This window comes from Gadus chalcogrammus, chromosome 23, assembly GCF_026213295.1.
Source record: "Gadus chalcogrammus isolate NIFS_2021 chromosome 23, NIFS_Gcha_1.0, whole genome shotgun sequence".
NCBI lineage: Eukaryota > Metazoa > Chordata > Actinopteri > Gadiformes > Gadidae > Gadus > Gadus chalcogrammus.
Genome location: NC_079434.1, coordinates 16,555,584 through 16,583,550, shown reverse-complemented (window position 1 = coordinate 16,583,550; position 27,967 = coordinate 16,555,584). Strand labels below are relative to the sequence as shown.

The 27,967-nt window shown below is 42.7% G+C and overlaps 1 protein-coding gene across 1 annotated transcript; it reads right to left on the bottom strand.

Moving 5' to 3' along the window:
* Nucleotides 1-6,643: 6,643 nt before the first annotated feature.
* On the bottom strand, nucleotides 6,644-27,205 carry LOC130377089 (NACHT, LRR and PYD domains-containing protein 3-like). The gene is made up of 14 exons (XM_056584060.1): nucleotides 27,086-27,205; nucleotides 26,774-26,822; nucleotides 20,325-20,415; nucleotides 20,015-20,131; nucleotides 19,824-19,940; nucleotides 18,795-18,864; nucleotides 17,604-17,823; nucleotides 15,332-17,171; nucleotides 14,815-14,988; nucleotides 13,103-13,282; nucleotides 12,028-12,201; nucleotides 11,154-11,327; nucleotides 10,931-10,977; nucleotides 6,644-8,351 (listed from the first exon to the last, which is right to left on the bottom strand). The coding sequence occupies exons 3-14, from the start codon at nucleotides 20,399-20,401 to the stop codon at nucleotides 7,798-7,800; spliced, it is 3,744 nt and encodes a 1,247-aa protein (XP_056440035.1). The 5' UTR covers nucleotides 20,402-20,415; nucleotides 26,774-26,822; nucleotides 27,086-27,205; the 3' UTR covers nucleotides 6,644-7,797.
* Between the last annotated feature and the right edge of the window lie 762 nt (nucleotides 27,206-27,967).

The following is a 27,967-nucleotide window of genomic DNA, read 5'->3' as shown; positions in this document are numbered from 1 at the left end:
CTGTCTTTGAAGGCTCTCCCAGTCTTTCTTCCATCTGTGGTATTCTCTTTTGCAGCCTGAGAAGATGGGCAGTGTGGTTGGTTTTATTCTGACAATTGGTTTTGCTGGCGGGGGATGTGCTCTCACTGCTTCAGGTCCTGAGGCTCCTGCAGCCAGCGCATCCTTCAACATCCTCCGTGCAGTGACAAACTCAGCCTTCCTCAGTTCAAGGTTGCCTTATCCTGCGTCAACAGCTTTTCCTGGACTTCCAAGGCTTTTTATCCTCTTCTCCAAGCTGCTCCGCTGGTTTTCAACTGTCAAGTTATCTGGGTTATGTTCTCATTTGTGCTTGCCAAACTTGAAATGGCACGGTTGGACAGAGGACGCAGGACAGCTCAAATCCTTCTCCTTGATTTTATTGAACATGTATTGTTTTTGAACATGAACAACAAGCATTCCGGATTGTGAGTAGGATTCGGATTAGGATTAGGTTGAAATCCTATGGATAAAGAGAAATTAAATCAAGTTAGTTCTGTAGAGTTCTTCAAGGAAAGTGATCAAATCCAAAGGATAGCTTTTAACAGTTACTTTAATTGGTAAAGTAATTCGGTATGGTAAACTGACTATGAAGCAAAAGGAGGTTGAAGCGTATTTCGACACGTGCCGAGCGACTCCCAGCTGACCAAAGCTATAACCCTATCCTATGGGCTGCCGAGAAATTCTGGGGCTATTTCCTTCGAATCACCCGCTTGAGCATGTCAAGTGGGCGTGTCCTATGTAGTGAGCGTGGCCGGTGTGACGTAATGGCTTCGGCTTCTTCACCTAACTAAAGGTGATGTCTTCTGTGGTGGAGCAGCCTTCAATAAGGTCTTGCTCCCCTTGTGGCTATGTATAGTATTTACGGCTTATATGTTTGGTCCTGCTTCAAAGGGTCTATGTGTGGGTAGCTTAGGTTCTTAAAATACGTAACAGTTCTCAAATAAATCAAAATGCCTAATCAACATTTAAATCAAATCCAATAAATCTGTTAGATATTATAAACAAATCCAAATAAATCTGTTAGATATCATAAACAAATGTATATAATAACAATATCACTATAATAACTAATATTACTGTGTTATCTAATATCAATGGTCTTCCATGCAACATTTCCACCATGTGCGCCTCCACCAAACGTGCCCAAGACGTCACTAAGGACGTGTGCACCGTCCCATGCGCTGCACATGGAAGACACGACAAACGGGAAAAAGTGCGAGAAACATGCGCATAGTGCAAACTACACCTTAGTTCAAAACATAAATTATACACCAATGCGTGCTCTCGTGTTCTCCCATGCACAAACCCTTCATGGCCCGAAATCGCGGACCTTTATTGCCTCACCCGTGCTCACTCACCTCACGTGCCGTCAGGGACGCGGGAAGTCAGTCCGAGGGGGGGGGGGGGTGCTGAGAGAGAGTCTATATAATGACGTCATAATAAATGCTGCACAACATCCATTGTTTACAGAGATGAGATGACGGGTGACGTCACATTCAGGGCTCCGCTCTGATAAACACTCTACTGGTGTTTAAAAAGAGTTCTGCCAACTAGCCACTGTTATTCACAAACGTTAGCAAGTAAACAATGTGGAAATTAGAGGAAACTCGGCTGATACTGTGCTGAAATTCACACACTAACAACATGCCGACAAGCTGTTGCGGTCCGGGATTATACACAGCGTTATAACAAGGATTCAGGAGGTTATTTCTAAAGGTTTACAAAGGAAAGTGACAATAAAAGAAAGCCTTCATTTTCATCCAGAGTTATGAGTTGTCTGATATGAGGAAAGTGACGGTTTCTCCGTCAAGTGAACCGTCCGTCTTTGCTCTTTTTTTGCCAACCAGTTGATGTGCGGGATTCCAGAATCAAAACGATAACATTCAACGTGTCAATTAATATGGCAGCAACATTTTACACCAGTTTTAAAATGTTCACTACAACAGATGTTGAACACCAACATGCTTATGTAAAATCAGCATAATACCATATTCAGCTATGGACAGTTCTGTGTTGTGCGTGTGCGTCATAGCCTACGTCAGCCTACACAGACAATTTTCTAAATAAAATGAAATGATAATATCATAAATATCATAAAAAGGGTGGATGTCAATAATTCAATGAAAACTCATGTTGTATGATAAAATTATACAGAAAAAGAAAAAGTATTGATTTGTTCAGAAAACGTTCTCACTTGCAGTTACAGCCAGGGGCCGCCAGGGGGGAGATGCTGCAGCACCCTAAGCACCCCCACTTCCCGCGTCCTTGTTCAAGTGATAAGTTGCGCAGTTGTCAGCCTGGTTCTCTGGCGTTGTCTATGGAGTTAGAATCATGCCAAAACCCCACACACACGCAAAACGTGTTTTACTCACGCACAACGATTCACACACACAAAACGTGTTTTACTCAAGCACAACGACTCACACAAACGCTCAGTGTGGTTTGCAAATACAAAACATCATTCACAAACAAATGCATTTTGCTTCAGAAACAAATACAGTATGTTTTACACATACAAAGAAACATATTTCTTCAATCACAAAAAAATATCCTCAAAGTACAAACTAAAATCTTTCAAGAATCCTTCGAGCACACAAAACAATTCTACAAGTACGGAACACTGAAAGTTGCGCGTGGATCTGAAGGCATTTGCGCGTGGATCAGCAAGGCGGAAAATTAGTGTCAAAAGTCACGTGACAAACAAATGTCCTGTGATTCACACTACACAACAGCAGGCGGCGCTGTTCCTGCCAAACCGCACGGATTCCGTACGCGGTTTCCGTACGGTTTAGCACTTTTACCGCTCCATTCTAGGGCCAGCTAGTGGCCTTCTTGGCTTTCCATAGAATCCACACATGGTTGGCCGGCATCAAATAAAGATTTTGGGGAGAAAAAAAAATCGTCCTGGCGGCCTTAAACTGACTCAACAGCGCCACCTGCTGTTGTGTAGTGTGAATCACAGAACATTTGTTCGTGACTTTTGGCACTAACTTTCCGCCTTACTGATCCACGCGCAAATGCCTTCAGATCCACGCGCAACTTTCAGTTTTCCGTACTTGTAGAATTGTTTTGTGTACTTGAAGGATTTTTTTTTGTACTTGAAAGATTTTAGTTTGTACTTAGAGGATATTTTTTTGTAATTGAAGAAATATGTTTCTTTGTATGTGTAAAATATGCTACATTTGTTTCTGAAGCAAAATGCATTAGTTTGTGAATGCCGTTTTGTATTTGCAAACCACACTGAGCGTGTGTGTGAATCGTTGTGCGTGAGTAAAACACGTTTTGTGTGTGTGTGAATCGTTGTTTGTGAGTAAAACACGTTTTGCGTTTGTGTGGGGTTTTGGCATGATTCTAACTCCATAGTTGTCTGCCAGGTAAAAGTGTACATGTGAAGCCGCTCCTCTTTTCATGTCTATGCAGGAGAGAGCAGTAGTGCGCACCTAAAAAAACAGCCACTCTTAAAACACAACACTCACACACATACACACCACGACGGGTGCTGACTGACTGCGCACGCAGACAGACACACACACACACACACACAGACGCACACCACGGTGGGTGCTGACTAACTGCACACACACACACACACACACACACACACTTTTGTATCCCCTTCTCGCCCATCATGTTGGTTCAGAATTACATTGAGGTGGATTCACTGCGCCCTAGTGGCTTTACAGGTAATAACTAACAACACATGGCTTTGATTAAAGGTTGGGTATGGGATTTGCGAAAGGCCAGCAGATTTTGAAAATACACAACTCAAATGGTCCTACCCCCTCTCCTTCAACGCTGACTCTGACTCCACCCATTCCAAGTACCTGGACGCGCAATCATGCACGAGCGCGAACACAGATGCGCGAGAGCGAGCCAGGCTAGCGTAGGTATTCGTTAAACAACATGGCAACATTAAAAAAAAAAAACATGGGGATGGTGGCGTCTTGTCTGCCATGGAAATTGTCTTCTACTGCTAGGTCCAAATGTGGATTAACTAGTTCCAGTAGCTACCGCAGGATAACAACCAACAGGAGCTTTCTCTGGGTCACGAGCTCTGGGTCACGAGTACTGCACGAAGGGGTCGCGCGCGGGGCGCGGGGGAGGGGGAGTGCAGTACGACCGTTTGATTGACATACTTACTGTCCAATGCAACTCGGTGGCTCTGGAAATCATTGGCTGGAGATTTTCGAGCCCTGCCCGTTCCACAGATGATTGACTTGTTTAATTTTCATGTCAGTACTCCTAACTCAGTGGCTGTAAGTGGGTTATGATAAGGATTTCAAGTAATTCTGCAAAAATGGCCAAAAAAGCGAATTCCATACCCAACCTTTAAGAGAATTAGGTGTGTAAGCCAAAACACAAAATTTGTGTTTAGAACCGAGAGAGAAGATTAAACCGGTTCTAAAGTTGTTGAGAGTAACAATTGACCGTCAGGGCTCCTGAACCATTACTGTCTTCAGTGATAAGTTAAGAAATTGCAAAGGTCTGAAGATATCACAGTGGACACACACCTTGCTGGAGACCTCCTGTTGGGACCTCCTGTTCACTGAGCCCTGAGGGTGGCGCTGCGGCCCCTAGTGGACACACACTGACATTGTTGGAGAGAAGTAACAATACTCTTACTCCCTACATCTGTTTATTTACAGACGTATCTAAGTTGGATTCATTTAATTGTTTCCCTCATTCCTCCTGCCGTCTTTATCCAATGAATGAATCCCAACGTTAGAGGGGTTTAGTTTCCATGCCAACCGTGTCATGTCCACAACCAATCGAAACTTCTCCTTCTGTGTGAATGGAGACACTAGAAACACTGCCTTCACGTGGTTGTACTTGGTTAAAGCAAAAACAACCTTTAATTGATTGATTCATTTACAAGTACAGAACGGAACATTTTCAAGTTTAATCGATGAGAATAATCAAACAAACCATACAAAAGCAAAATCAACAGCAGCCATTAGGAGTCCAGTTAGGGGCCCTTGAAGGAGCAATGAGGGGGGGGGGGGTATTCCTGTGGGGCCCGGCAGGCCTCACCATCCTTAACAGAGGTCAGGATGGTGATATACAGTATATAGATTATTGTGACTCTGTAATCTGTGTGTGCGTATGTTTACGTGTGTGTGTATAGTTCACCAGATTACTTACTTTTTGTGTGTGTGTGTGTGTGTCTGAGACACCATATTACTTACTTTTTGTTTTTATATATGCGTGTGGTTAAACAAGTCAGACTCCAGTGCTGTGTGTGTGCTAATATCCCCCCTCCACACTGATGAAGGGGTGAATGGAGACTACACCGTTGTGTGTGTGGTAATATCCTCCCTCCACACTGACAAACCCACACAACCCAGAGACCTAGCCGCCCGGTCGTGGGGGTTGGGGAGGCCCTGGACTTGACTGCAGTGTGGAGGTCCGGCCAGCAGGGGGAGCACTGAGGAGGCCTCAGTCCTTTGTACTGGAAGAATGGTGTCTCACTGGTGTCTGACTGGTTTCTGACTGGTGTTGGATCCATCCGCCACTGATGGTGCGCCCTCGCATAACTTGAACTGTATGTGATTTAGATAAGTTAAACCCATGTCCTGAAACACGTTGGAGGGTTAGCAGTAGAAGCTCCTCACTAACTCTGATGCCAGTTATATTATCTATGTTTCATGAAGGAAGGAATGTCACAGATTTTCAGATTAAATAAATAAACATAATTGTAACTCTGTAATGTGTGTGAGTATATATATATATATATATATATATATATATATATATATATATATATATATATATATGTAGTTCACTACATTACTTTTTGTTTTAGTATATGTGTTAGTGGTTAAACAAGTCAGACTCCACTGTTGTGTGTGTGTGTGGTAAAATCCCCCCTCCCCACTGATGAAGGAGTGAATGGAGACTCCACTGTTGTTTGAGGAAACGTTTCCAGAAGACTTGGAGGATATCAACTGAACAAACAGAAAGAGTCATCTGAACACACGGGAACGTTTAGATGATCCACTGAGTAGTTTATTAACATTATACTTAAGATTATACTATTATACTTTATTCAACATTATACATTGTACTCAATTACAAATCATAAACAGGTATCTTTAATAACGGAACATGTTTAATTGTTGTTCCCAACAGAACAAGAAAATTGTCAGTTCAAAGTCAATCACTACATGTGATTGACATCTTTCCCCTTTCCATTATAAGACATCTTTCCCCTTTCCAATATAACACTTATCAATGAGGATTATATTGTCACATCTGCTTTAAATCAGGATCCATGTCATGGATGGCAAAATAATAACGGATTTTGTATTCCTATGATACAGTTGAAAATATGTAAAATCTTAACCCAAAGGGAGACCTTAAACGACCATTGATAGTTTATCATGCTGAACCTTTCAGAAGCCCAATAAAATGCAGCATTTGGAGTACAGTGGAGTAGTTAAACCAGGGATGCAAACACATGTATGACAAAAAAAGAGAGAGCTACCCGAAGTCGGAAAAAATATGACGGCATGATATCCTATTATTATGAGAAGGCCTATGCTATATGCTATATTCCTAGAAAGATAAAAAAATATATTAGTTACTCAGTTAAAGTGCTTTTTTAAACTAAGTTAATTTATTTTCACACACACACACACACAAACCCACACCTCTGCATTGGATATGCGATCACAGGTACAGGTACTGGCAGTGTAGGCCTGGCACTGTCCCTGATCTTATCTGCTGCTTAGGGGGTTTCTGGAAGAGGGTTTCGGAGAAGCTGTGCAACACTTTGTGTAGTTATTGTTGTTGTCACTTTACTCCGATGAATGTCTGCCTTACAGTGTGCATACAGGGCATGTACACCCTGCTGGCATAATTAATTTCTTTAATGCCATGTGTGCATTTAGCACATCCTTTTTTCTCAATCTTTTGGAAAAAGTCAGACAGTGGAAAGTTATGCTTCACTGTATTCACCTCAGTCGTGGCTTCTAATTTTAGCCATGACCACTTCCAACTGCACTTGCACCCTGCGTCCTGCTGCACAATAAGTGCATCCTTCTCCGATATTTCCCACCACTATCCTCGGGTCGGGCCGGGCCTTGGATCAAGCGTTTTTATTTTTATTTTTATCATTGGTTTATTGGCCTTATCTGAGGAGAAATCTATGCCATAAACAGAAATATTATAGGCCTTTATTACACAGGTCTTCTCAATGCCGTGGAACACTCTGTTCACTTTGGTAGCTAGTCCGGTGACTTTTTAACCCCAATGTCTTCTGTTGCTAAGCGACGTCATAGTCTTTGCGGACAATTTATTATTGCTCTGCTGATCAACACTACGAATAATAATAATAATAATACATTTAATTTAGAGGCCTCTTTCAAGGCACCCAAGGTCACCTTACAGAGCTTAAAGTCATCATACATCTTTTAAAAACAAGACATTGTGAAAAAATGATGAATGGATGCTGGTAACGAATAAATTGTAAAAAGGCGCACCATGTAAAGTTATTTTTTTAGTTTTGGCAAGTAGCCGTGTTATAAGCGGGATCATGCATAGAACGTCGCCGGTCATTTTCGAAAATAAGCCCCTTCAGGGCGAAGCAAGACGCCTTCGCTGCGCGTCGGTGTACTGTTGTACTGTTGGTGTACTGTTCGCCCTATCGGGGCTTATTTTCCCGATAATGACCGGCGTTCTATACATTATCCCTTACATATATATTTAGCTGAGTAGGCCTAGTAACAAATGTGTACAAAGTTACATATGTGTTTAAATAAATGTTGGGTTGAAATCGGGCTACAATGGACACAGAGACACTGAGGAACCACACTCATCCAACCAAAACCCAGGGAGGAGGACCTCCTTGGCGAAGGTGGACTGGAAGGTGTGGAGGTGTGTCAGTGCGTCTGAGGACCCTCCTACACCTGAGGACACTCTGTAGAAGGACAGAGTGCCAGCAGGCCGGTCCAGATACACTCCTACTCTGTTAGAGCCAGCGGGGGGGAAACGTATGGCTGTATCACTACCGTTGTGACCGGCAACGTAACCACGATCACGACAAACAAGATTCCAGGACTTGTTGTTCCATCCCAGCCCGCTGTCATTACCCCCTCCTCTCCTTGTCATTCCTCTGTATGCCACTCCTATATAAACCTCTCCTTCCCACTCTACCTCCCAGTAACAGCGGCCAGTTAGACCCTCTTTACACAACACCTGTCTCCAGTAGTCAAATCTCTCTGGGTGATCAGGATACGACTGGTCCTCTTCAACCCGTGTCACCTTTCTGTTGTCCTCAGACAGAGAGAGTCGTCTGTGGGCTGTGTTTAGGTCCAGTGTGAGTTCACAGGCATCTGACGGGAGAAACAAGACATGATTAGGCTGCTAAAACATTATTATTAATCATCATAACCTCATTACTATTATTATTATAAAGAACAGCATCACCCCTAAAGATAATTATAGTATTCTGGCTGAAATCGTAGATGAAATACATGTTCATTATAAACATGTTATTATGAATATGATGTGCAATGTCTAATGTTAAAAATAATTATAATAATTATAAAAATTTAGTTTTTTCCTGTTTTTATGAAGCCACATAGATTAAGACATAAAGAAACGTTAAATGGCTTAAATCAGGTTAAGGGATTTGAACAGAGTTCAAAAGTCTAAATGGACTAAACAATGCACACCCTTTAAAGCGGAAATCGAGAACTGACAGATGCTGAATTGCATTATCTGAAGAGGCAAAGTGCTGAAATACATTTGTTACAAAAGCTGGAAGCTAAAATGCAATACTGTCAAAGCTGGAAGATAGTATTAGTAGTGGTACTAGCTGTAGTAGTAGTAGTAGTAATGGTAGTAGTAGCTAAAGTAGTAGTATTAGTAGTAGTAGGAGCTGAAGTTCAAGTAGTACTAGTAGTAGCTGAAGTAGAAGTAGTGGTAGTAGTCGCTGAAGTAGTAGTAGTAGCTGAAGTAATAGTGGTACTAGCTGCACAAACGATATGCCTTAAGAAAGGTATTGTATTGATTGATGTTTGTAGAAAGAATTATAATAATCCCGGCAGTTATTTTTTTTTAAACCAGTCGAAATTGTATGTCGTCGCCTAATGCTCATTTGTCCAGCCTAAAGTTATTAAAAGTAGTCAAATTGGGCGGGAAAATCGCCTGATCTGGCAACGCTGCCTGAACGTCGTAAAAAGTAGTCCAATTGAGCAAGAAAAACTGCCCAATCTGGCAACACTGCCTACACGTCCTCGCGCCCTAACCTCAGCGTAAATCAATGAGACCAACTGAAAACAAGCTGACACGGAATTTAAACTGTGATTTTGAAAAAAGTATAAAAGGTAATCGATATTCTGTTTTCAGATTATTGAAGATACAAGTGTGTTGATTTGTTAATCCTTTGAACGAAGGTTAACGATAAAAAGAACAATAGTTGAGTGCTGCATGCAGCGCTCAACTATTGTTCTTTTTATCTTTTTACCAAACAATAAAAACACTAATTGTTCTAATAGAACATACAATACACACATAATTACTATTATTACTATTGTTACAATCATTATTATTATGTTATGATCATGTCCAATAATAATAATATCAATACTACTCGGGTTGGAGTCCCAGAGAAAGGACCAAGTTCCTTTAGGTCGGGTTGGAGTCCCGACGTGGGTACCAGAGAGGCTGTTGATCTGATCTTAAAGGAGACATATTATGGTGTTTTACCAACAAGTAAACATAGTATTTGAGTTCCAGAAAACATGTTTTTGAAGCTGTTTGCTGGAAATAGCTTTTAGGAAAAAAAATATCGTCTGCCGCTATTCCCCTCTGTTTCAGTCCCTTCAGAATGCACTGTTTCTGGTGTCTGTAACGTTGATGCAAATGAGCTGCTGCCCATTGACCTAGAGCTGTCAGACTGAACCACAGCATGGAAGAGGAGGGATTGTTGCCGTTTGCTGACTCCTGGAGCTCTATATCTATATTATATAGTATAACATAATAATAATAATATTATATACGGGTATTTATATAATCCATCTAATATCACTGCCAAAAGCTATGTGCGCCTCGGATGATATTATGAATAATAAAGACTGTGTCTGACGTCTCTGGTACTTCCACAAGTAAAGACTCGTAGTGGGAGATAATAAATAAGATTAAATGTATTATTATTATTATTCGTAGTATTGATCAGCAGAGCCATAATAAATTGTCCGCAAAGATGGTGACGTCGCTTAGCAACAGAAGACACTGGGGTTAACAAGTCACCGGACTAGCTACCAAAGTGAACGGAGTGTTCCACGGCATTGAGAAGACCTGTGTAATAAAGGCCTATAATATTTCTGTTCATGTACAGACTTATTTCAAAGTTTGCATGCGTGTGGGAGCACCATCTACCCACAACAACACCCCAAATCCCAGGAAAAGTGCTGTTTTCATAATATGTCCCCTTTAAATACATTGCATGCTTTTTTAACTTTGCCTTTATTTTCTAACTATTTTACTAATTTTTTGCATGTTTTTTTTTTTTTACTTATCCATCATTTAATTTTATTGTACGACAATGTTTATATGCGAAGCACTCCCCCCCCCCCCCCCCCCGGGAGAAAACTTAACCCTTTAAATGGTTACTTCTGGTGGGAATTTTTGGGGAAAAATGTACAGATTGAGCTTCCTCATATGAAATAACAACCAACAGAGTCAAGGTATCTGCTGAGACCAGATCATTGTGCAAATGTGCCTTGAACTTGGCAGAAACCTTTTTTTTTGTGCGCCTGCTGAGTGCATATAGGGTAACATACATGATGTGAACCATCATCTTCATTCCAAGAAGGACCTAAATGAACAGACGTCACCTCCTGCTGTGTGGATGGACTTTCCATCTCGATAGTTAGTGTGTGTTGTGATGAATCAAACAGACACTTACACTTCTTTAGAGCTGGTTTCAGCCTCAACACTCCACCGTGCTCCACACTGGGGGAGACATAAAGTGAGAGCAGCATGTTGAAACATTGCCCTTCATCATCTGCTGTCTCATCACTTTCTACACAACACAAGTTACAGCTGCCTTTTCAAACCAATTTATCTAGCAGCGGGTTGGATCCTTGTAGGAGACATTGTCCCTGAATGGTGAGCTGTCCCCTCCAAACCTGAGAGTGTCCGGTCTCCAGCGTGGATCCTCCACTCCAGCAGAGAGCAGCGTAGCTCCTGAGTCTCCTGGGTGATTGTGGCTCAGGTCCAGCTCTCTCAGATGGGAGGGGTTGGAGCTCAGAGCGGAGGCCAGAGAAGCAAAGCCTTCCTGTGTGATCAGGCAGCCAGACAACCTACACACACACACACACACACACACACACACACACACACACACACACACACACACACACACACACACACACACACACACACACACACACACACACACACACACACACACACACACACACACACACACACCTTTATTTATTCTATCTGGATGAGAATAGTTCCAACTCAAGTAAAAAGGTTAATAAAGTACTCATTCCATATGAAAAGCTTTATGATTATATTCAGATCACAGCCCGGCTAGAGCCCACATATAACATCCATAACATATAGAGAGAAACCCCTAACCCTAACCCTCATATCAGCAGGCCAGTGTTACATAACATATAACATACATAACATGCTAGCAGTTAACAGGACAGCAACCCCTCACCCTCACATCAGCTGGCCAGAGTTCCGGCAGCTACAATAACTTGTTAACTCATAATAGACTAGCAGGACAGCAAAAATAAACAAACTAAAAACATTTTTTAGTCTTCCTGTAATCCTAGTCCTCTAAAGTTCTGTTCCTCCTCTGGCCTCTCGTCCTCCCATCTGTGGTCCACTGACAGGGTGACTCCAGCCTACAAATGAATAATGATGCTGAATCTGGCTGGGATCTTAGACACGTGTCGTCTGTTCTTTAAGATCACAGCCCACCTAGTCCTGGATCCTCCCTACATATTAAACAGACCCAAAGACACATTTCACCCTAACCCTGACCTGAGAGTTTCCAGTGTACAGTGTGGACTCCCCAGTCCAGCAGAGAGCAGCTTCACTCCTGAATCCTGCAGATCATTGGTACTCAGGTCCAGCTCTTTCAGACTAGAGGAGTTGGAGCTGAGAACTGAGGCCAGAGCTTCACAGCATTCCTCTGACAGCTGACAGCCACTCAGCCTTCACATAAAATAAACAGGAACATGTTAGGGACCGTGATTAAATGTTTTATTAGACTTTTCTGATAGTTTTACGAATACATTTGATCTTCAAATGTTAGTTATATATTAGGTGTAAAATGTTGATACTAATAACAATGCTAATAACAGTTTTTCTGAGTTTCTGAAAACTATCATAATATTACTTTTATAGTAATATGTATAATGTGTTGTGTGTATTGTAAAACACGTTATAAGTGTGCCTACCGAAACGCTTTTTATGTAATTATAAATTCGATATTCAATCGTTTTATTTTGTTCTGTATTTCTAGATATTCAATTATGTTGTTTTGTGTGTCTAAATATTGTTCTGTATTTCCATGTCTTAAATTGAAATTCCAAAGATAAAATAATGTAAAAAATATCTGTAAAATATTATAACATAACCAAGACCTTGTACATTCATGGCAACAAACAAAGAAAAAAAAGTTGAGTTGTTCCTATGAAACTATATTGTGGTGATCACGGCCGTGGTCACCGTGTCCAGGTGCCGCAAAGGATCCTGGGAGGCCTGGGGGGAGCGGCACCGCCACAAAGGGAGTCGTGGGTTTGTCGGATACGGTGTGTGTTTGTGGTGTGCATTAAAGGCAACTATCTGGGTTGTGCGGTGTATGGGTCACAAGAGTTTTTGGATTACTTATCAACTTTTCATTTTCGCATCCCACACAAACAACAATGTGTAATATGTCCAATGGAACCACTCAAATAAATGTGGTCATCATAGGAACTGAGTTATTAGCTGATATAGTTCGACATCATTTACGAATAATTACTATACTCAAACCAAGGGGCAGTAGTGGTTTTAAAAGTCCTCTGATATTGAACCTTGTGGTATAACTGTTAGCACATTGAGTTAAACTGACCTGAGAGTTTCTAGTTTACAATGTGGACTCCCCAGTCCAGCAGAGAGCAGCTTCACTCCTGAATCCTTCAGATCATTGGTACTCAAGTCCAGCACTCTCAGACTAGAGGTTGGACAGTTGGAGCTGAGAGCTGAGGCCAGAGCTTCACAGCATCCCTCTGACAGATGACAGCAATTCAGTCTGCACACACAATAAACAGAACATGTTAGTAACTGAGATTTAAAGTGCTTAAAAGATCAAACTAGCTCACAGGAGAAACATGGTTTGGCTAACGAACAGCACAGGGCCGCCATGGGGCCACACTGGAGAGGAGTACGTCCAGTGATGCTAGCGCCTCCGCTCTCCACGCTGCTATCAGGGATCAGGGAAGTGAGCTCAAGGAGATGATTGTGGACATTCAAACTTCCTTCAGCAGCCGCCTGAAGGCCTTGTAGGGATCCTGAACTCCGTTTGAACAGAGTCAGACCTAACGAAGCAGTGGGCTGCAGAGCTAAGGAGGGCCTTCAACTATCTATCAATCTCTAGGCTTCCTTCTTTAAGACTATTGATTCATCAATTCAACTTTTTATTTTGAGTTTTAAATCCTATTATGTTAATTAGGCACATTTAAACTAAAACACTAAGTGCACTTGCCATTCCCGTCTTCAGACACTTTGATGGGGCTTCAAAATCAAGGATGACTATTACACCTCTCTGGGGTGCTGTATCCTACATATTCAATCGTTTCATGTTTTTCTTGAATTCCTACATATTCAATTGTTTATGTTGCTCTGTATTGCTACATTTTCAATCTTTTTATGTTCTGTATTCCTACATATTCAATCGTTTTATGTTTTTCTGTATTCCTACATATTCAAGCACTTTATGTTGCTCTGTATTCCTACATATTCAATCGTTTTATGTTTTTCTTTATTCCTATATATTAAATCGTTTTATGTACTGTATTTCTACATAATATATCGTTTTATGATCTCTGTCTCTACATATTCAATCGTTTTACGTTGCCTGTATTTCTACATATTGCTTTGTATTTCTACATATTCAATCGTATTATGTTGCTCTGTATTTCTACACATGTTCTGTATTCCTATATCTTAAAATGTTTGACCTTCTGTATTTCCATGTCTTCAATTGAAATTCTGATGATAAAATTATATAAATAATAAAAAGATATATGTAAAATGTTATAACATAACCAAGACCATATACAGTCATGGCAACAAAAAAAATATATTTTTGGAGTTATTCCTATGAAACCTATATCGTGGTGATCACGGCCGTGGTCACCGTGTCCGGGTGCCGCAAAAGATCTTGGGAGGCCCGGGGGAAGCTGCCACCAAGGGAGTCGTGGGTTGGTCGGATACGGTGTGTATTTATAATGTGTAGAATATGTCACCTTTAACTACCACTGTCCCATTAACAGGGAATTGTGGGAGGGCACTATCATTATATTTTGTGTTTATAATTGAAAAGTTGCAATGGCAACTCTGGGATTACTTTTCAACTTTTCATTTTTACATCCTGCATAAACAACAAGGTGGAGTTTGTCCAATGGCATCACTCAAATAAATGTGGTCATGAAAGGTACTGAGTTATTAGCCGATATAGTTTGACGTCATTTAGGAGCCATTCTCAAACCAGGTGGCAGTAGTTAAAAGTCCTCTGAAATGGAACCTTGTCGTGTAGCTGTTTGCACGTTGAGTAAAACTGACCTGAGAGTTTCCAGGGCACAGTGTGGACTCCCCAGTCCAGCAGAGAGCAGCTTCACTCCTGAATCCTGAAGATCATTGGAACTCAGGTCCAGCTCTCTCAGACTAGAGGAGTTGGAGCTGAGAACTGAGGCCAGAGCTTCACAGCATCTCTCTGACAGCCTACAGCCATTCAGTCTACCCACACAATAAACCGAACATGTTAGGAACCGTGATTAAATTAAATTAAACCGTTTTATGAGACTTTTCCTATAGTTTAACAAATTATTATACATGATATCTTTAAATGTTAGTTATATATTAGCTGTAAAATGTTGACGCGAACAACAATACTCATAACAGTTGTTTTGTAGTTCTGAAAACTGAATCATATTACTTTTATAGTAGTATGTATATTGTGTTGTGTGTATTGTAAAACATGTTCTAAGTATGCCTACAGATTACATAGTATTATTATCTTCTAGCATTATGTGTATTGTGTTATTGTGCGTATTGTAATACAATTAATTAGTGAACCTACAGAGATGTTTTGGAGGCTTTGATCACTGGCAGCAGCCCCAGAAGACCCTCCTTAGAAGCAGAGTATTTCTTCAGGTAAAACACGTCCAGCTCCTCTTCTGATGTCAGTAAGATGAAGACCAGAGCTGACCACTGAGCAGAGGAGAGAGATTCTGTGGAGATACTTCCTGATGTCAGGTACAGTTGGATCTCCTCCACTAGAGAACGGTCGTTCAGCTCATTCAGACAGTGGAACAGATTGATGCTTCTCTCGTGAGAGAGATCTTCACCCATCTTCTCCTTGATGTAATGGACTATTTGGGTATTGATCCGTGACCTACTTCCGGTCTTTCCCGGCTGAACTTTTTTAGTTAGATTGCCCAGTAATGTATTTCCTCCTGGTCCCAGCAGACCTTGTAGGAGCATCTGGTTGGTCTCTAGAGAGAGGCCGAGGAGGAAGCGGAGGAACAAGTCCAGGTGTCCGTTTTCACTCTGTAAGGCCTTGTCCACAGCACTCTGGTAGAGGAGGAGTTCAGCTTCCCCGGATGTTGGCAGTTCTTCTGAGAGTAGGTTGACACCATTTTTGATATGGTGCAGAAATACATAAAGGGCAGCCATAAACTCCTGGATGCTCAGATGGACAAAGCAGAAAACCTTTTCCTGGGACAGCCCACACTCCTCTTTAAAGATCTGGGTGAACACTCCTGAGTCAACTGAGGATGCTTTGATATCAATATCATACTCCTTCAAGTCTGCTTCGTGGAAGATCAGGTTGCCTTTCTCCAGCTGGTCAAAAGCCAGTTTCCCCAAAGAAACAATGATCTCCTTGCTCTCTGAACTCCAGGGTGGATCGGTTTCAGCTCTCCCATGATACTTCCTGTCCCCTTGTATGGACTGAACCCTCAGGAAGTGGCTGTACATCTGAGTCACGTTCTTGGGCACCTGTTCTCCTCCCTGGGATGTTTTGAAGAGGTCCTCTAGAACTGTAGCAGTGATCCAACAGAAGACTGGGATGTGACACATGATGTGGAGGCTTCGAGATTTCTTGACGTGAGAGATGATTTTGCTGGCCAGTGTCCCCTCTCTGAATCTCTTCCTGAAGTACTCCTCCTTCTGTGGGTCGTTGAACCCTCTAACCTCTGTCATCATGTCAACACACTCAGCAGGGATCCGATTGGCTGCCGCAGGGCGTGTGGTTATCCAGATGTGAGCAGAGCGGAGCAGGTCTCCCCTGATGATGTTTGTCAGCAGCACGTCCACTGAGGTCGGCTCGGTGACATCAGACCAGATCGGGTTGTTCTTGAAGTCCAGAGGAAGTCGACACTCATCCAGACCATCCAAGATGAAGACTACTTGCTCATGGTCGGATATGTAGGTTCCTGAATCTTCGGTTTCAAGAGAAAACTGATGAAGAAGTTCCACTAAGCTAAACTCTTTCCCTTTCAGTAAATTCAGATCTCTGAAAGTGAGGAGAAATGTGAAGTTTATCTCTTGGTTGGTTTTGCCTTCAGCCCAGTCCAGAGTGAACTTGTGTGTTAAGAAGGTTTTGCCAATGCCGGCCACTCCGGTTGTCATTATTGTTCTTATTGGTTTATCTTGAGACCATGCAGGTAAGCGTTTAAATATGTCTTCACATCTGATTGGTGTTTCCTCATTTCCTGTTTTCCTGGATGCCTTTTCAATCAGTCCGACCTCATGTTCCATGTTGACCTCTCCACTGCCTCTCTCTGTGATCAGGAGCTCTGTATAGATCTCATTCAGAGGTCTCTGCCCTCCTGCTTTTGCGATTCCCTCAAGCACACACTGGAACTTCTTCTTCAGATGAGACTTGAGTTTATGTTGGCACTGGACAGCAGCAACTCCTGAATCCCAAACCAGAAGACACATGCTATACATATTTCCAAGCAATAGGATTGGTGTAATGAAATAAGTATTCTAAATTCTACTTCATATGGATCTTATAACCTTGTTAGTAGTGCTATCATTGTTGGGTATCAGCAGGAAGTGACTTGCTAACCTGATATAACAAGATAGCGGTGCATCTATTCCACTGAGTCATTCTGCAGTATAATGTTTGACATTCCTTAACCTAATACCCACATCCTAGATAACTGGGTCAAACTATTTAACTTGATACCCCCACAATAACCGTACATATCTGGATCAAACCATTCGCCTGATACCACCACAATAACCCTATATGTATGGATCAAACCATTTAACCTTATACCCCCACAATAACCCTACATATCTGGATCAAACCATTTCACCTACAGTATATATGAGTATCTTACCACGCCCGAGCTTGTCGGCCAGTTCGTCCTGGTTCATCTCCATCAGGCAGAGCTTTGTGATGTCCACCACTCCCTCAATGGCACGCCTCCTCTGCTCCTCGTTCTTAGCATCCTCCTCCTCCCTCTGGCTCTCTGAACATTGTGGGTAATCTGGGAAGAGTTCCCTCCAGATCTTCTTCAGCTCCTTGTCTAGAAAAGCATGTGCGTTCTCCTCAGCCCTCTGGAACAGAGCAAACATCAAGGAGAACTTTACTTTGAACAGAGGCCATCAGAAGTGTCTGTCCTAGAACAACGTATCGCTGGTCTAAAGAGGGAAGCCTGGAGACTATTAGCTCCAAACTAAATGTTTTTAAATGCTCATGTAGAGCAGGGGCATCGCTAGAGATTGTGGGCCCTATGAAAGAATATATTGCGCCTCAAGCCTAGACCCCCCACCAGCCTAGAGAACCCATTTTACCACCTATAGATTGATAGACTGGTAGCTCTAGTGTAGCCTAGTGCTAATTACCCAATACTCAGCCTGCTGTCATTGACCATTGACGTATGAATGTCAGAGGTACATGATTAGCATCTCTCATTACTGTTGTTTCTGGCAGAAAGGCTTTCCTCTTGAGAAATGCATTGAAAATCTCTTAGGGAACATATTGACATTTTGGTCAATATGTTCCCAGTTTGTCAGACACCTTTTCACCGTTAGGGGTCAGTATTCAGATTTACCCTGGCTGTATAGTAGTTAAGTAAAACAAAATAGGCGCAAGCCTTGCCGCTGCTAATGTCCTCAGTAAACGATCTTTCATTTATATGCATATGAATTTCATGTTTGATGAGGAACTATTTAATTGATATAAATTCTATGATTAACTAGGTGGCCCCAGGTAAACAGGCACCAAAGGAAGGTGAATGAATAAAACCTTTTTTTGTATAAACTGGTTGACCAACTGTTGGCCCTTTTCCTAACCCTCAGCTTTCTGTTTCCGATACCCCGACTTCTTCCTCAACGAAGATGTGTCAAGCTACTGACCGTTCTCCGTCTGTTCTGCTTGTAAGCGCACCGAGTGAAAGACTCCGAGTGAAAACTGGATCCACGTAAGACTGAACCATGCAATAAAGAGTGAGAGGTAAAATATATAGACAACCCCCCCTTAGGTCACCCCTGTTTAGAGCTCAAGTCAAATGTCTTGTTTCACACACCTTGATCAGCTCTGATTGATGCGGCTGTACAACCTGAGCACTGGTAACCTTTGAACTCTCCTGGGGTTGCCTGTGGAGATAACGCACGCGCACACACACACACATTATATCTGGATGAGAAAAGTTCAAACTAAAGTGAAAAGGTTGAAGGTTGTATCAGCGATGTTGGGTGAAGTCACTTCTGTTGGTAGTTGAAGCGAGATCCCAAAAAAAACAGAGCCCGCTCGCCCCTCCCTTCCGTGTTTCGTGCATCAAAACTATCATGAATGCAGCGCTAAACCCCACAACACCAACCCCTTGTCGCTGATTGGTTGAATACTATTTATATTGTGGTTTTGAGCGGTTGATGGTACCATTTGTTTTTGTGTACGATCTCGGAGCATAGGCTGCCTACGGAGACACGTTATTTTGGCCGGCCTGCTTATGGGGCGGGCAGCTCGCGGATCAGATTTATGTGATCATTTATGTTTTGGCCTAGAATCGCTGATAAAACCATTAATAAAGAATTCATTCCATATGAAGGACAAGTAAAGGCTTCATGATTACATTTAGATCCCAGCCCTGTTCATCACCATGTCTACACTAATGGTAACTCCTCAGAGTTACATAACATATAACATAACATTCAGACACCAACCCCTAACCCTAAGTCTAACATTGACTGACCAGCGTTATGTCAGACAGAATAACCTGTTAACTCTTACCAGATTAGCAGTTAACAAGACAGCAAAAATAAACAACTCCCCTTCAAATTACCAAAGAATTTAAACCCTCCTGAAATCCTCGTCCTCTAAAGTTCTGTTCGTCCTCTGGCCTCTCATCCTCCCATCTGTGGTCCACTGACACGGTGACCCCAGCCTACAAATGAATAATGATGCTGAATCTGTCTGGGATCTTAGACACGTATCCTCTGTTCTTTTAGATCACAGCCCACCTAGTCCTTGATCCTCCCTACATATTAAACAAACCCAAAGAAACAAATATTTCCAGAATTGTCAGTAAAACTACTGGTTTGTTTAAAACTCCTACCTCTCCTCTCTGGAGGCGCGTCCATCTTTAAGGTCAGGAGGTTGACCCATGGACCAGTCACTCTTCATGGAGACACAGCTGGGTGCAGGGGAGTCTTCTCTCTCTTGCTGGACACTTCTAGAAAAACAAGAACCAGGATTTATGGATGTTTGATAGATGCTGTCGTTTTATAATCTTTGACCAATCCTTACCCTTCCTCTCTGGAGGGGCGTCCATCTTTAAGGTCAGGAGGATGATGCATAGAGCGGTCGCTCTTCAAGGAGACACAGCTGGGTCCAGGGGAGTCTGCTCTCTCTTGCTGGACACTTCTAGAAAAAAAAGAACCAGGATTAAATTATGTCTGATAGATGTATTTTTATAATCTCTGACAAATCCTTACCTCTTCTCAATAGACTGATTACCATCTCTAAAGTTAGACTACTGATGGAGTCATGTTATATCACTGCTGAGCTCTGAGATGGACAACAGTCATTCACAGACCGTGAGAGATCATCTTCTTACCTCTTAGATTTGCTCTGGCAGCCATGTTCCCCAGAGGTTTTAGAGATGGGACCCCCCTCCTCTCTCTCTTCATCCATAGTAGACTGGAGACCTGGAAACATAAACAAACACAACGTTAAATGACTGCATTGAAGACTTCCTATCTTCCTCCTGTCTGACACACTCTATAACTCTCTTTGTCTAGAGCAGCGGTCCCCAAACTTTCCTGCGCACCCCCTTCTACGTCCCAACCGGGTTGGCGCACCCCCACCCGGGTTTGCGCACCCCCAATCGGGTTGGCGCACCCCCAATCCCCACTTCAAAAAGAAGGAAAATATAACGCAACAAAGCTTTGTTTTATCGCCATATAACGACTCATGTTTAATCAAATATAGCGCAAATATAGCAAAAGGTGCTTTTGACTTAAATTGCCATGTTTCTAGTGCAGGTGACGACGGAGAGAAGACGGCTTCAGACAGCTGTTTGCTAGAACCTCACTGCATACCACGCACGGAGGCTTCGGGCAATCTGTATCGCCGATCCAAGTGAAGCCCAGACCCAGATAATTATCATCATATTTCCTTCTTTTTTTCCCTGTCTGGTGTTCACCCACATGATCTCTTTTTTGCCTTCTCCTTCCCTCCTCTTCTGTTTCCTCCGGCGCATCGTCTGACTCCCGCTCATTTTCTTATTCTCTCCGTCTCTGTTGCCTCCAAGTCCTCACTCTCTCTTGGTCCCTCTCCTCCTTCGTGACTAACAACATTATCAGAAGACGTCCCACATGACAGTTTTCCCTGATTTCAGCCAGTTAAGCATATTTATATAGGAATGAATGAAACGAGTTGGCGCGCATATGGCAGTCCGTAGAAGAAGACAGCAGTGCGCAGCTGTAGAAGAAGACAGCAGCTGTCTACTTCTACGTTTAAAATATCGTTTTTTGATTTAAAATAAAAGGGATTACAAAGGAAATGTTTACTTGTTCATGTTTTTTTATTGTATCGAAAAATCCCACTCAAAAAAACACTAATTGTGTAATATTACACCAGACCGCCATTACATTTATCAACTCGCGGACCCCCTGGTGGCAGCTCGAGTACCCCTGGGGGTGCCACACTTTGGGAATCCCTGGTCTAGAGCTACACAATCGATCACACTCCTGTGGCAGAGTGGTAATCAGGAGAGTCAGGAGAATTACCGGTGGGTCGTTAACCGTTAACGGGCTGATTACTGCGGGCTAACAATACTGCGTTTATAAAAGCTCCTTGCTGCGCCGTCCGGCCAGCCTGAGCTTTGCACTCGCAGCCTCTCACTCACTGCCTCCCACCAGGGTTCACGCTAGACCTTTTCTTGGGCGGACGAATGTCCGACACTATTCCAGAATATCGGACATTTGGAATATCTTCCTGACGTTATTCACTAAGTAAGGAATAATCACCGAGAGGCCGGGCAATAAACAGTTTGATATGCCCGGCTCGTGGACGGTAACCTTCCGCGAGCCGGGCATATCAAACTGTTTATTGCCCTGCCTTGAGGTGATTATTCAGTTTATTCTACTTCGCGCCGGCCAACATAATAAAACAATTCAAATACTTTAAGAATGAGCCTTTTTCTTATTCGTATTGCATGCTTATTAAATGTATGCTCTGTTTAAGTTCATCTCCCTCGAAAAGTAGTTCCCTTTAGAACTACGGTGAATAACGTTAGCTCAACTGTAGGTAACGCGTTTCTATAGCAACCACACAAGGTTGCAACTGATCACTAGTTTAACAACGTAGTTGTTACATTTGTATCAAGTCAGCTTTAATGACGATCGATCAAACATGCACTCCTTGGTTTATTTTTACAACGGACCTCATGTTTGAAATGTATGTGATAGAAAACGATACAAGCGGCGTATTGATCTACTGTGCTCAGTCAGCAGCAAGTAGAACCGACAAGTCAGCGGGCAATATGCCGGATTAATGCACCCCTCCCAGCCAATCAGAATCGAGCATTCTTAAATGAAGTAGAATAATAATTAAATAATCACCAAAAGTCCACATTCAAACGACAAACGACACAAACTAAGTTGCTTCAATAAATGACATTTATTAAATTAGCCTAGGCAAAAAAAACATAACAGCCATTCTCGGCAAAAATGGTAAACGGGTAAAAAATAATTAATTCGATAATTGCAATTCTTGCAGGCTACTTTCGGCGCAACTTCATGCCATTGAAGTGCTCCGCTGCTCGCGAAAAGTTGAAGTCTTTCAACCCCGGCCCAAGGCTCGCTATGCGCATCAACCTCGTCACCTTTTCCTCAGCTAGGTGGTTTCTGATAGATGTTTTAATCCTGTTTTGGAGAGAAAAGCCTCGTTCCGCAGGAACACTGCACACAGGGATTGTACTGGCGATTATGGCCAGCTTTGCCCAGTCGGGACAGATTTGTGCGTTCACACCAAACGCGACGGGGTGACAAGATCCCATACAAAGTGAACGTAGAGACGCGTATCGGGCGAATTTTTTGTGAGAGAAAACCGGCAACAAGTTTGTCGCGCCACACTTTCGCCGTGTGCGTTCACGAGGATTTGTGCCGTGACTAATTCGCTTGAGTTGAAATATTTCAACTTTGACACGAATTTCGCGTGATGAAAGCCAATCAGCGTTCAATAGCGTGGCCGCTGAGTGACATGTGTATGCATGTGCGGGTGCACTGCGCGCGTTCATGAATGCACGTTCGTGTTTGCCACCCTGGTGAGCTCGGCCAGGAACCGCTACTGGTTTTCATATGCTACTGATTCTCGGACATGTGGGCCGTTTACATTTTATTATACCGGCCATGCGTGCGTGCAATCGGCCAATGTCCGGCTATAGCCGGCTAACGTGAAAACTGCCTCCCACATACAAACACGTGCAAGCACTCACAACCTGTTAACGTTGCAACAAAGTCTATGTTTGCAGAGGAGTAAATTAGAAATTGCATTTCCTGGAGACAATGCGGACAGTACTGTAGTGTAGTAAGGTTGAAAATGTTTTAGTAAAGCAACATAGTTTAAGACGTAAAGAAATGTTAATGGCTTAAATCAAGCAAAGGGATTTGAACAGATTCTAAATGGAGTAAACAATGTGAACATTCAAACCATTTAAAAATATTAAATGGTGGGAAAAAATTAAGTGAAGAATTAAACAAATTGCTAATGTGATCAAGTTTGAATACATTTGAGATCAAATATAGAATAGCTGAACTGGTGTGTGCGCGCGTGTGCGTGCGTGGTAGTAGCTTGGAAAGGTATGTTATTGACCTTATTCCTTCACATCTAGTTCATCGAAACTCTCCTCTGAGTCCCAGCTTTCACATGGCATATTGTTTGTGTAGATAGCATGTGTTGCCAGATTTGATTGGCAGCCCAACTATAGACTAAAAACCGGCCAATCAACCAAAGACACGGCCAAAACCTATATTGCCAGAAAACCCAAAAACACAAATACACACCTTAAGGCAACCCAATTATTGACTATGACGTTATGTGTTATACAAGGAACATCTCATCCATCTCTCAGACACACAAACCTAACAAGGTCTGTGTAAAGAACACACTGACAGCAGCAGAGAAGGGGTCTTCAGTGAGATTACATTAATACACAACACAAAAAATAGGCATGTAAAAGACCAATAGTGAGCACAATAAACACCCGAATGCGACCTAATTTACTTAATACCTTTTACGTCACACACACACACACACACACACACACACACACACACACACACACACACACACACACACACACACACACACACACACACACACACACACACACACACACACACACACACACACACACACACACACACACACACACAACTAATGTACAGTCTTGTACCTTTGCCTTTTCTTTCGTTTTCCTTATTTTTTTGCCCCGAATCTAATGTTTTATGGTCACGACTACCTTGACTAACGATTGGCTTGGTTCCAGGCTTAAAACTCTTTATATAACGATTTTACGAAAAGGCGAATGGAATTATAATAATCCCGCCAGTTTCTTTCAAAACCAGCCCAAATTGTATGTACCCGCCCAATGCCATTTTTTTCAGCCTTCCGTGATTAAAAGTAGCCCAATCTGGTAACACTGAACATAATATTGCACGAAATGTCAAATCTTATGATTGCAAAATATGGAGAAATATGAGAAAATATGTGCTATATGTAGGCTTCAGAGTCCACTTGTGATTTTATGTTATTTTTTCAGAAACTAGAATGGGTTCTTTAGCGGATTTTTCAATTGTGTGTCAATTAGTTTTGTTGGATTGGAGGCATGACAGCTGTGTCAAGTACAGAAAAAGCACAGATTCCTCTAATGCCGCTTTTCCACCGCACATGTAGCTCGACTCGACACGACACGACTCGACACGGTAGCAGCGCGGGTGCTTTTCCACCGCAAATAGTACCTCCGGGACGTGGGCGGGGTCGTCTGCGCGAAAGGGCCGTGACGTATTTTTGTACGCGACGCAAACAACACCTACGTAACCCACACATGGACAGAACCCACATTACAACAATGGAGAACATCGATGCGATGGTATTCGTGTTCGTATTATTAGCTGGCATGTTGAAGAAGTGGAATATGTTGGCTGCGGCGCTACTATGGCTGTTCTATCGTTACCATCATGGTTGCCATGTCGCTCTCGTGACTTCGTCACACTCTCTGGCCAATCAGTGGCCGGCCGTCTGCCGACGTCACCTTTTAGCATCGGCTCAGCCGCTTGGAACCTAGAGCGAGGCGGTACTAGAAAAAGCAGCCACTTGAGGTACTAGATCGCGGTGGAAACGCAAAAAAGGCGAGCTGAGTCGAGTCGAGTCGAGTCGTGTCGAGCTGGTACCATGCAGTGGAAAAGCGGCATAATTGTGGTGGGCCTGTCTAGACTGGGTAACCCCAGCCCGTTCTGCCGGCGATTTGAATTCACCCTGCAGAGGGTCTGGAGAAGAGCAATACATTTCTCTCTGCTTCTGATTTTCGCGGGAGCCAATCACCAAGCTGGCTCCCCCCCCTGGCGCGCTATTGGCTGGTTTAACACAATGACGACATGGAAGCGACAGCAAGCAGCCAATAGAGTGGCGAAGTCACGCCCCTTCCGGTAGGGCTCATGGGACCTATGAGATCGAAAAATATGAATGGGTGTCAATGGACAGAAAATAATTATTTTCTGGTCCCAGTCTTTATATGCCCTGAATGACACATATGTTGTTTGTGGATTTAAATGATAATTTTTCATGCAAAGAAAACTAAAAATGTTCGTGAAGAAGTTTGATAATTTTAGGTTTTATGTGAGGCCGCTTTGTGAACTACAGCTCTTCGCTGCTCTCGACGCATATGACATACGTCACAACACCCGCCATTGGAACTCGGCACAGAGATGTCGATCTCTCTGCCCCAGAGAGAAAATAATTACTTTCTGGTCCCGGTCTTCATATGCCCTGGATTACACATATGTTGTTTGTGGATTTAAAGGATAATTTTTCATGCAAAGAGTTCGACCGTTTATTGTGCAATTGTTCAGATAAAGGCTCTAGAGAAAACACAACGAGAAAGACTACACGGCTCGTATGTGACGTCACGCTCCCTGCGACTGGCGTGGAGAAGACCGACAATCTTCCCATCGGCATAACTGAAACTCTGCACGTGCCCCGATTTATAATGGTTTTCACCTCTTTCAATGCTTTTATCCTCCCCGTGGAAACAGCGGTGAAGTGGGGCAGAGAGATCGCCATCTCTGTGCCGAGTTCCAAGGGCGGGTGTGGTGACGTATATATGCGTCGAGAGCAGCGAAGAGCTGTAGTTCAGAAAGCGGCCTCAATTAAAACCTAAAATTATCAAACTTCTTCACGAACATTTTTAGTTTTCTTTGCATGAAAAATTATCAATTAAATCCACAAACAACATATGTGTAATACATGGCATATAAAGACTGGGACCAGAAAATAATTATTTTCTCTCCATTGACACCCATTCATATTTTTCGATCTCATAGGTCCCATGAGCCCTACCGGAAGGGGCGTGACTTCGCCACTCTATTACGTAGAGGAGAGTCCGTTGAACTAGGCCCGTTGATCACACCTTTTGTGATGAAGAAAATGACAGCAGCCTCCCCAGACCAACGTGCAATCTACGATTGATCTTAGTCTAGCAATAGCAGGCTAGGGCCTGTCTGCATCATGGAATTTCCGGACTGAAATTGGGTCCCACCTAGTGCTGCACGATTTGGTGAAAAAGTCATATTGCGATTATTGTGGACAATATTGCGATTGCGATATAATAAACAAATGGTGTCATGAGTCTACTTGCTTGGTTATCAAGGAAAATGCACACAGATTACTGATCATTTTAAATTTTTCTTTCTCAACTCAAACAGCATAAAAAATAGTACTAAGTCATCCAGTCAAATAGTACCACCAGTCATCTGAAGAAAACATGAATTCAGGAAACGGTACCTTTTCTTCTCCGTGATGAAACGTGTGGTGTCCGTGTAGTATAGAAGTACTAAAGCAAGGAAAGAAGGGAATAAAGAGAAGCGAGACCGAACATTAACACGGTTCCAAAGGTTCTGAGAGTAAAGTTTGAGCTGCTGCTGGGCTCCTCGGTGCAGACATATCAACCGAGCAAGAGCTTTGAACTAACTGCGTCACATCGTTTATGAATAGTGAAACTGAAGTCATAATGAAACTTAAGTCAACGTAGACGCATAACAGTTAGATAACGCCGTTATTTTTACTGTAGCAGGATAGGCTAATCTAATTTATTACCGTTTCATTCGTTACAACGCCGTTACCGCTACTGAACTTTAAATGCGGTTTGTTACAATGAATTGATTGAATAAACTGCGTAATCCGACGCACCCCTGGCTCCACACACAAACTGCTAGTGAGGAGAGGAGACAGGGTAACAAGATAAGCGATTATGATTGGCTAAGGCAGAGTCATGTTTCATGGTAGCCAATCGGAGCCAGTGTTTATAGACGCGCGCCACACACACACACACGCACACGCACACGCGCGCGCGCGCGCACACACACACACACACACACACACACACACACACACACACACACACACACACACACACACACACACACACACACACACACACACACACACACACAGAACACACAGATGCACACAGAGTTTGATTTAATTTGCTATAGAGTTAAACACACTTTATATTGGATTGCACGATTGGATTAAACGATTTGGGTTAGTTACAACCTGGTCATGTTATTACACAGCTGGAAATCGTGGATTTTCTGATAAAGACTAGCTAGCCTTTTTGACAGACAAAACAGCAGAAACTATGTTAGGTGCGCTCGTGCTGCATTTATGGTTATGTCAAACAGGAGTCTCCCACCCACAAATCGGAGGTTAGAGATTCCTGCAGGAAGGTTGCGCTCGATTTCACTAGCCCATTTGAGCCTGTTCATTAGTGTACAACATCCATTCTCTCATTGCTTGTGTAAAAAAAAAGAGGTTGAATATGATATTTGAGGACGAAACGATAGGGTGGGCTAAGGCCAGTTTTGAAAAGAGGTCTAGCTTCGCCACTGCTAGTACCTGTTTGTTCTACTCATTTTAACTGACATTTGAAAGCTGCTCAGAAAAAGCCAAATTCTTTGACATGTAGCAACTTTTTAC

What these genes read in the sequence shown, in the direction of transcription:
- LOC130377089 (XM_056584060.1), bottom strand. Translation starts at nt 20,401, where the DNA reads ATGGATGAAGAGAGAGAGGAGGGGGGTCCCATCTCTAAAACCTCTGGG. An exon ending in CGCGCCTCCAGAGAGGAGAG is followed by an intron (nt 18,865 to 19,823) that starts GTAGGAGTTTTA and finishes TTATCTCCACAG; the next exon opens with GCAACCCCAGGAGAGTTCAA. An exon ending in TGTGCCCTGGAAACTCTCAG is followed by an intron (nt 13,283 to 14,814) that starts GTCAGTTTTACT and finishes TTGTGTGTGCAG; the next exon opens with ACTGAATTGCTGTCATCTGT.